General features: G+C 36.0%; 1 protein-coding gene across 2 annotated transcripts; it reads left to right on the top strand.

Annotated features, from left to right (window-relative positions):
• The first annotated feature begins 1,647 nt into the window (after positions 1 to 1,647).
• LOC136225962 (uncharacterized) lies at positions 1,648 to 9,037 on the top strand. 2 transcript variants are annotated; one of them, XM_066014180.1, is made up of 14 exons: positions 1,648 to 1,917; positions 1,998 to 2,581; positions 2,768 to 2,845; positions 3,618 to 3,861; positions 4,943 to 5,188; positions 5,705 to 5,920; positions 6,040 to 6,255; positions 6,661 to 7,028; positions 7,180 to 7,383; positions 7,467 to 7,559; positions 7,655 to 7,762; positions 7,863 to 8,210; positions 8,302 to 8,373; positions 8,726 to 9,037. In XM_066014180.1, the coding sequence occupies exons 2-14, from the start codon at positions 2,000 to 2,002 to the stop codon at positions 8,750 to 8,752; spliced, it is 2,802 nt and encodes a 933-aa protein (XP_065870252.1). In that variant the 5' UTR covers positions 1,648 to 1,917; positions 1,998 to 1,999; the 3' UTR covers positions 8,753 to 9,037. The 2 variants fall into 2 exon arrangements, with proteins under 2 accessions (XP_065870252.1, XP_065870253.1); XM_066014181.1 differs by having other exon boundaries at positions 1,984 to 2,581.
• Positions 9,038 to 9,445: the final 408 nt, after the last annotated feature.

The following is a 9,445-nucleotide window of genomic DNA, read 5'->3' as shown; positions in this document are numbered from 1 at the left end:
AAAAATAGGTTGAAAATGACGATTTTGTTTCGCAGAAAACGATTATGCGAAGTCTACGAAGAGAAAATCATTATTTTTAGCATGATTTTTCCACTTCGCAGACTTCACATAATCGTTTTTTGCGAAGCAAAATAGTCTTTCTAGGTTAATTTTCTCTTCGCAGACTTCGCATAATCGTTTTCAGCGAATTAATTTTCTCTTCCCAGACTTCGCATAGTCATTTGTGTTAGAATTATTGTTGCACTCTTGTTGTTATATTTTTTTTTGTTATATATCACTTTGCATATTTTGCAATTTGCTAAGCCTACAAAGATAATACTGCTTATGAACATGTCTTTTACTTCGCATATTGCGAAATCTACGAAGTAAAAGTCATTCTGCGAATTAGTATTGCCTTCGCAGGCTTCGCATATTGTGAAATATGCGAAGTAAATTTCATATTCTTAAACAACATTATCTTCGCAGACTTTGCAAACTGCGAAATATGCGAAGTCAGATGGAAGGGAGAAAGAAAAAAGAATAAGAAATTTCTAAGTGTTATATATATATGAAGGGTATTTTGAAAAAGTCACCAAAATATAGTCTAGCTATGTAGTGGATTGGGTAATTGGTCTAAATATATAAATGTGCGTCCCATTTAACACAATTTTGTAATTTTCACTTTTATCGATAAAGTGAAACAGTTTATACATTTTGTTGGTTTTTTTTATAACTATATCAATACCACGATAAATATTTTAGACATATTGGCAACAAATTTCGTGATTAGCTTGTATGTGATAAATTTAGTTGTTAACATTTTAACAAGTTTTATGTAACTGTATTAGTGACAAATTAAATATTTTAGACGTAATTGATATTTGAAAGGTCTGATGTGACGGTTAAATAACAAGTCAAACTAACATTTTCAAATTTTCGGTAATGTAGGAATAAAATTGATCTTATTGGAAACGTTGAGGTTAAATTTGGAATATTTTATATGTTACGACCAAATTTACACTTTAAAAAAAAAAAAAAACATAAGATCAAATTTATCCTTATCTCCATGAACTTGTCCAAAATGTTTTATTGGGGCTCTAAACTTTCAAAGTTTCCAATAATGCTTTCAACTTGCTTAAAATGTAGCCAATTAATCATTTGATTGTAAATAAGTAAATTGCATGTGGAAAGTGTGTTGCATGCGCCTTGAAAAATATCAACTCATTAACACGTCAGATTGGATTGACACGTAGGAAAAAATAGATTTAATTAATTTTTCACCGTGGAATCCAAAATATCGCATTACGTTTCTTGCACTAGTTGTAACAACACTTCTGTGTGGTGAACTAGACTATTAAAACCCATCTAAAAAGTGAACAATGTAATTATATAATTCACAAAATTATAACTTTTAACAGTAAAAAAATAAGAATTAACCCACTTGCTTTTTTCTTACTTGTTAATTTAAGTTCGACGTATGGCTTACGTGTTAATTTGCTTTATTTTTTCAAGGCACGTATTTATTTTCAACCGATGGAAAATATTTTAGAAGTTCTCTGTTAAAAAAAAAAATTGAAATTCAAATAGCAAATCAACTTTTTAAATAAATTAAAGTAGCTAATGATATATTAAGCTAATAAATTATTTAGCGTTGTTATTATGAGAAATATTGCAAGAGGTAGGGCAACAAAGTCGATATTTATTGGCGTCAAAAATCACAGCAACACCCACTCACTCCTCCCCTCCTCTCTTTCAGCTTTTAGCGACACTGTATCCGCACCCACCTCCTTATTCTTTCTCTAGTTGCCTGCTTTTCAGCCCTCGTGGAAGATGATGTTCGCGATTATCTTGTAGACGAGTCCTCGAATTGGAAGGGAAATTGTAGATTTCTGAAACCCTAATTTCTCATCCTCGAATTTCACTCTCAGATCCAAGAAGGTACCTTTCTTTCTACTCTCATTCTTTCTTTTTTGTTCTTTTAACTTTGACTAAACCCTAATTTAGTTACTTGCGTACAGAAATGAAGCGGAAGCGGCGTGGACGCCCAAAAAAGGCAGTGGCAAAAAAACCTACTCCAGCTCCAGCTCCTGCTCCTGCTCCTGCTCCTGCTCCAGCAGTGGATGCTGACGAAGAAGTGTTTTTGAACTTCGTAGAGCAAAATGTCGACGAAAATTGTGTATCAAATGAAGTTGATAACAATGGGTTTGGTCAATATGATGCTGCAAAGGAGTTCAGTTCTTCGTCATCGTCTTCTTCCTCAAGCGACGATGGAGGATCACGTGATCTTAGGGAAGATGATGGCTGGTCTGATGAACCAGCAACCAGCAGGGGGGTCAACAAATTAGCGAACATGCGTGGTCGGCCCCCAATGAAAGGGGAAGTGTCAAAGAAAGCTACCATTACACCGGTTATTTCATTGAAAGGAGTGGGTTCTACTGTTATTTCATCGAAAGGAGTGGGTTCTACGGGTATGTCAGCAAAAGGAAAGCGTTCTAAGATTGTTTCATCCAGGGGATTGAGTTATATGATTCGGAAAGAGTTACCAAAGAAGCTAAATGAGGATCCTAGGTACAATAAAACAGAATTGCAAGCTTGCTTAGGGGTATGTGGAAGATATCTTTTTATATATCTGACTTGTTGCAAAAGTTTATCTTTTTGTTTGTATGTTGTTAGGATTTGGGAGTTGCAAATTGCTGAGTGTGTGTGTATGCATAGGTACATGCAGATTTGGAAATACTTATGTGATTGTACTTAATTGTTACTTTCTGCTTTTCTTTTTGCTTTGTAGGTGATAAAGAAGATCATGGAAATGGATGAAGCTGTATCATTCTGTTCTCCTGTGGATCCTATTGCTCAGGGAATACCTGTAAGTAATGATTTATACATTTCACTATTTAGTGCAATATATATGTTGGTCGAGTGAAGAGTGTAGACTTCGTCAGTGGAAAACATTAGGATAGGATGTTTGTCTTCAATCAATGCCTCTGCTAGACCCGATATGTTGGACTATTGTATTTCAATATTTATTCTGACCAAATATATGGCCTAAAGCATCAACCGGAAACAATAGCGCATTTGTATTAGTTAATCTCCTAAATCCCTAGATGATTACTGGACCATTTGTGTTAATATTCTGATACTGTATATCTGCATTGCATATTGGCTTATGTGAGGAAGGATGAGCAAAACATTGGCTTATGTGAGGAAGGATGAGCAAAACATTGGCTTTATACAGTAATTTCATATGTGCTGGCTGTTAATATTTGACAAGTTTGGATGAGAGCATATCTAAAGAATTGTTTTTGATGACTTGCTTCTGCAAAGCATTTCTCTATGTGCCCTGTTTTCTGATGGAACAGGTTTCCTTATTGTTTCTGTTCTCACCCTTACATCAACTTAAATGAGAATGATTTTAGGCAAATATTCATGTTCCTTTCTTAACCCTCCAGGGTTCCTGAAGCATAGAATTGAAAAAAGTTATTTTTTGTTGAATTTAACATGCTAATGTTGTCTTACATAGTGCTTGGATTTGAGTTATGATAGGTTTGCTTATAACTGATTTATAAGATGGACTGATCTCTTTCTCTCTCATTCTCTTGTGCATGTTCATGTGTTGGGGGGTGTCTGATGCTGAGCAGGATTATTTCTCTGTCATAGACACACCAATGGATTTTGGAACAGTATATAATAATCTTCAAAATGATGTCAAGTACATGAACTCAGATGAGGTTTACAAAGATGTAGAATACATTTGGGAGAATTGTAGCAAGTACAACAAAAAGGGTGACTATATTGTGTACCTTATGAAAAGAGTGAAAAAGAAGTTCATGAAATACTGGACTGCAGCAGGACTTCGTTCTGAGATGCAGAAGAAGCATGATGGTATGTATTCATGTTCATGGTTTTTCTGATTTTGCTTGATTCTAATTTCTTGGATGGCCTTTCAATACCTCTGCTGGAGAGATTAATGATTAATAAATTGCTATTTTCAAAGAGGAACATTCTGTTTGAATCCAGCAAACAGAAAACAATGATTACCTTTGGTCATTCTCTTCTACGTATTTGTCATCTTCTATACTAGGGTTGTGTTTTGAGTTATTCCTTTATGGTATTTTTTTTTATTTCAAACCCCTCATAGTATTGATATCCAAAACTATTATGGTTTCTAAATCAACCGTAAGTTCTTGTATCTTTTAGATCCCTCAATAATTAACTCTCATTGTGTCAAGACCTCAATTTGTTTTGCCTAAAATCTTTCTTATCCTATTTTATTGGCTGGTAGTTACTACATGTTAATTGTTAAGCATGTCGGAAAGAAAGGTTCCATTGCCATGACTACTTTATTATAGGAACTTTTCAAGGTCCGCATGTATCTATTTTTAATAAAGCTTACTTGAAAACATTTCGATACACATATAGTCTCCTTCAAATTGTTTGCAAAGTCGGACTAGTGCACTGATTTCATGTATATCTTTCAAATCCCACTCAGCACTGAAAATGGGGAATTTTTTGAAATCGTTGCTTTCATATGCTTTATTTATTTGGTGGTATTTATTATTTTTTCATGGAAGTTTAATCATAGGGCATAAGTTTCTCTTCCTTGCCTTTCTTTTTGGAAAAAGAAGAGGAAATCTAGTGTTATTTCATTTTGTTTTGGTGCATTGAGGTTGTGGGTGGTCTCATTTTTGCTTGTTAGTTCAAGTTTGTTGTGGAACAAGTATTTTGTGTACTGATATTTCCTGCAATATTTAATACTGCCAGGAGTGTAGTTATTCTTGCAAGGATTCGGTGTGAATATCAGTAATTATTTTCCAGAAATCATACAGTGTCTGCTTCAACTCTCATATTTATATAGGATATTTTGTCTTTTGACCATCTAATCATCTATTGTATGCATCACAAACATTTGTCTGCACTATTTTAATATTGCTTGCTTAGTTACTATTTTTTGGTTTCTTTATAGGACATTCCCATCTAGCACCTCCAAGTGTTCATGCTATGAGGCAGAGTAGACATGAAGCAATGTCTGTGGTTGACAATATGGTTAACTCCTATCAGATGCATCAGGATAAATTTGGTGGTAGCCAGCCCCGGCCTCAAGCACACCCAAGTTATGCTCATCCTTATCAGTCGCATCAGCCTCAGCCAAGCACCAATCTAATGCCACAATATTCCCAGATGCATGCTGGTGCGGGCAGTAGTTACACAGGTATGCTGTTTCTTAAGAACAACATCAGGAACTGTTGTTGGATGTTCTCTCTACCTTGTGCACGCTGTATCTTTTCCTTCTCCTATTGCCCTTATGTGAAGAAAAGAGTATTGATGAATTGAAATTCTGTTATATAATTGTTTTAGAAGGAAATGTTGCTAACTTATTTTTGTATGTGCAGATATAATCGTTGTTTAACAAATTTTTATTTTATCTTATTCTTCTAAGATATTAGCAATTGAGAGAAGCTAGTCATGCATCTGGTAAAGGATAGAGGGTGATTTGGAAGTCATGTTTAAAATTCATGGGGTTTAGAATACAAACGTACTACTAATTTACTGCAGCTGTCTAATTATGGATTCTTTCTCTCCTCACTCTTGCAAAGATTGCGCTACACGTCTCGTTTTGGAGCTTTCCATCGTTGTTCCAAACAATTTGGAGGACAAAGAATAGCTTATTTCAACATCATACCGTTTCCTTCTCCATCTGTTCACCATTGGTTATTTTTCTGTGCAGGGCATTCATACATGCCAGGACCACCTCTTACAGTTCATCCCATGGAGCAGGAAAAACAAGCATTGAGTCATCCAATTCCTCCAATGATGAGTGGCCCAGCCCATTCCCGTCAACAACAGCCCCAATTGAGCTCACGTTACATGTGGAACTCACATCAAACTACCAGCCAGACACAGCCATCTCAGTCACATTTTCGTACAGATATTGATAATACAGGTATGAAGTTATAGTTTGCTGATTTGCTGGGAGAAACCGTCCTTTTTTGCATCAAATACATTCAATAAATCTGCACTTCATCTTTTTCTAGATTATAACTGGTTATGTTTAATTAATAGGACATCAGCAGTTACCGGATTATGCAGTGAGACATAATGGATATGTGCCTAGGTCATCAATGGATCCCATGCACAGCAGTTTGGGTCAGGCACAGCCACAGCCCCAACATCACTTTGTGAGCCATTACCAACGTAATGAGTCAAATCAGCCTCAGGCAAGTATGGGACCACCTCAGCCTTCCCACCCAGCAGCTAGTGTAGATATTTCCAGTCCAGGTATCCTATCCTTGAAAAGTCATTAAACTATTGTCTGCATTTTATGGTTACCTTTTTCTGTACACTTGTAACTATGTTGTTCTTCTGGCCAATAAATAGAGTTTCTTCCATCATGCAAGGGTTGCTCTAGACAAAGTTAAGTCTGCTTGGTTAAGAACACAAAAGTAAAATTAGAGAAGTCCCTACTGTAGTTGATGATCTTCTAAATTTAATCTCTGTATAATGCAAATGAATGTGTTATCTTCTTGAGTATCTTTGATCTCCATACTGGGTTTAGCAGTCAGTATTCAGCAGTCATAAAAAAAACAATGCAAAACATGTTCCAATGCAAACATTTTTATCCCTTTTCCTTTTTCTTGACATTAACTTCCCTTTTATTTGTTGTCATTTAACTTGGATGACCAGAGATGCCACTGGCAGATGGTAGCAGTAGGGAAAGAAGATACTTGAAAAGATGCACCGCAGGCCCTGCAGATGAAGTTCACGTGGTCTGTGCGCTGCCTCAACAGCCATCTAGGTCACAGGTCTCTACACATGAGAGAAGGAGAGGGGGTCGAGGCCCCACTCGATGCCGCTTCATGTCAGATATTCCTGAAGGTCATCGAATAGTTGTCCCTATCAACACACTGGGGCAGCCAATTGGCCCTGAAGCATCCAAGTTGGCTTCCTTTTTGGGTACTTTAGCACGGGATGGTAAGATGGCGCCGCTTACTTATCTAGATTGGTCAGCAATGCCTGAAGCAATCAAAGAAAACTTGTGGAAATTTGTCCAGGTATCAAGAAATAACACTTATCCTCTAGTGATAAATTATTGTTGTGGGTCCTGACTCCTAACATGAAAAGGGAAAATCATTGTCATAATCCTTAATTACTTTAATGTTTTGGTTCTCTGCTTGATTGTATTTTTCTATTTTCAAAATATAGACAAAGTTTGAGATGGACCCCCTGTGCAAAAATTGGTTCTTGAAGTCTATTGCATCTAAATGGAGGAACTGGAAAGCGAAATTGAAGGCTGATCATTATAACCCCCATGCAACTGATGAGGAACGTCTAAGGGACTGCAACAAAAGAATCTATCCTGATCAATGGGCAGCCCTTGTGGCCCATTGGAACTCTGAAGCTGTGCAGGTATAAGGCAGCCAATGGCTATGGAAATTTAATATTCTTCTCATTTGACTGTATTCAGAAGCTGATACTTATGGCATTTTCAGCTACGTGCCATTAAAAATAAGGCCAATCGTGCAAAGCAGAAGAGTGTCCATGCTTCTGGCTCAAAAAGTTTTGCACGAATACGTGAGGAGGAGGTAAACCTATACCTTTTGCAAATTATATTTCCAACATGGTATGTTATGCCATGAATATAAGTTCCCTTTCATTATTGTTCTTTATGTCATGGCAGCAAGCAAAGAGGTCTGATGGGAAGGAACTGACCAGAAGTGAGCTATACATCCTCACTCGTACGCGAAAAGATGGTCAGCCTGTGGATGATACAGCAGCAGAAGCGATTGTATGTTACCTTAGAGCTTTAGTGTTCTCTTATCGTACTACATATTTTCATTTAGTTGTTAATTGAACTTCTGAAGGTAACACTTAGATTTTGAATTCAGCAAAAACTCCGTGAACATGAAAAAAGGAAAGAGCAGACTTCAGATCAGAGCAGTGACCAAGCTGACACTTTCTGTGAAGTCATGGGAGAAGAAACTACCCATGTGCGGATGTATGGGTTGGGTGGTCCTACCCCCGCCGATCTTTATGGCCGAAAACCTAGTCGTACTAGTCTCTTGAGAGTGGCTTTGGAGGCCAAAAGATCAGCTAATGAGGAGGTGGGCAAGATGTTGACTAAAATGGAGGCTATGGAGGAGAAGTACACATCCTTAGAAGCCCAGATTGCCAAAATGAATGCAAACATGCAGATTCTCATTGACAAAATGGGTGGTTCTTCAGGTTCAAAACAGGTATTTATAGGTGTGTGTGTGTTCTGATTAGAAGATAATAAAAGTATATAGCTTTTGTCTTAACATAAAACTACCTTTTGATCGTGACAAGGTTCCTAACAATGCTCCTGAAGATTCACTGCAAGCACAACTACACTCTTCATCATCAAGTCATGCACTTGAGGTAGTTATATGTATTTTTTTCCTTATGATACATTAATAGTAATAATTAGAATTTGGCATGAAAAAAAGGGTAAAGTACAAAAAGAAAATGCTTGTAGTTTGCTCAATTTGCAAACATTTGTGCATTTTGTAGTTAAAGAATATACGAGTCAATTTTCTGTAAAAAATGCTTGTGGTTTAGTTAATTTGTAAAATCGTTCTTTTTAATTGCTACAAATCTCTTATTGATGCATTTTGACTTAATTTACTGACATGTGAGTCTATACGTTAACACAGTCTCAGTCTCTTTTACATTTGAAAAACACTTATAGAGTTGGAGCAGTAACTAATATATATGTTGGCTGTGAATGCAGGCGGAGTATGACGAAGAAGAGGGGTGATGGTGGATAAACGTATGGTGTGTTTGGTACTGTAACATGTTAGTTGTTCACGGTTTTTAGTGATTACCTTAGACTTGACTTGAGAAAATTTCCTAGATTTAAGGTTGTTGTAATGTAACGGAGTAGTTATTTATCTTTATGATCGGATCGGATGATTAATGCGGGATAATTTCCTTGTTACAACAGTGCTCCCAATTTCCTTAGTTGAAAATGCTTTTTGAGAATACAAGGGTCTGTTTGTTTGATAATATTACTCATTAAGTAACTAAAATTATTATTTTTTAACTTTTCTGAAGAATAATACTAGTTGTAGCTTGTTAAAAAAAATTCATATATACACTATTTTGATTAGCTTTATTCATCATATATTTATGATAAAAGGTTGTATGAACAAAGCCTAAAAGAACCAAATTTGAACTTGTTCATTGTTTGGCACAAAATTTTGCTGTATTTTTGTATCATATTCGGTATGTGGCCAGCATAGGAAAAACTAGTTGAACAATCTCGTTGATCGTATCAAGAATAATCCTTTTTCAGAATCAACCAAAATCTGTAACTTTCGATAATTCAATGCCTGAGAAACAAAAAAAAAATCAAATGACTAATCTCTTCATGCTAAAAGAAATCTCTAAGAATCATCTTTCTTCTATGTCGTCGAATATGATTTTAATGATTTTATTTCGGGTAAATTAC

This window comes from Euphorbia lathyris, chromosome 4, assembly GCF_963576675.1.
Source record: "Euphorbia lathyris chromosome 4, ddEupLath1.1, whole genome shotgun sequence".
Classification (NCBI taxonomy): Eukaryota; Viridiplantae; Streptophyta; class Magnoliopsida; order Malpighiales; family Euphorbiaceae; genus Euphorbia; species Euphorbia lathyris.
The sequence above is the reverse complement of the archived record's forward strand: the minus strand, read 5'-3'. Positions and strand labels throughout refer to the sequence as shown.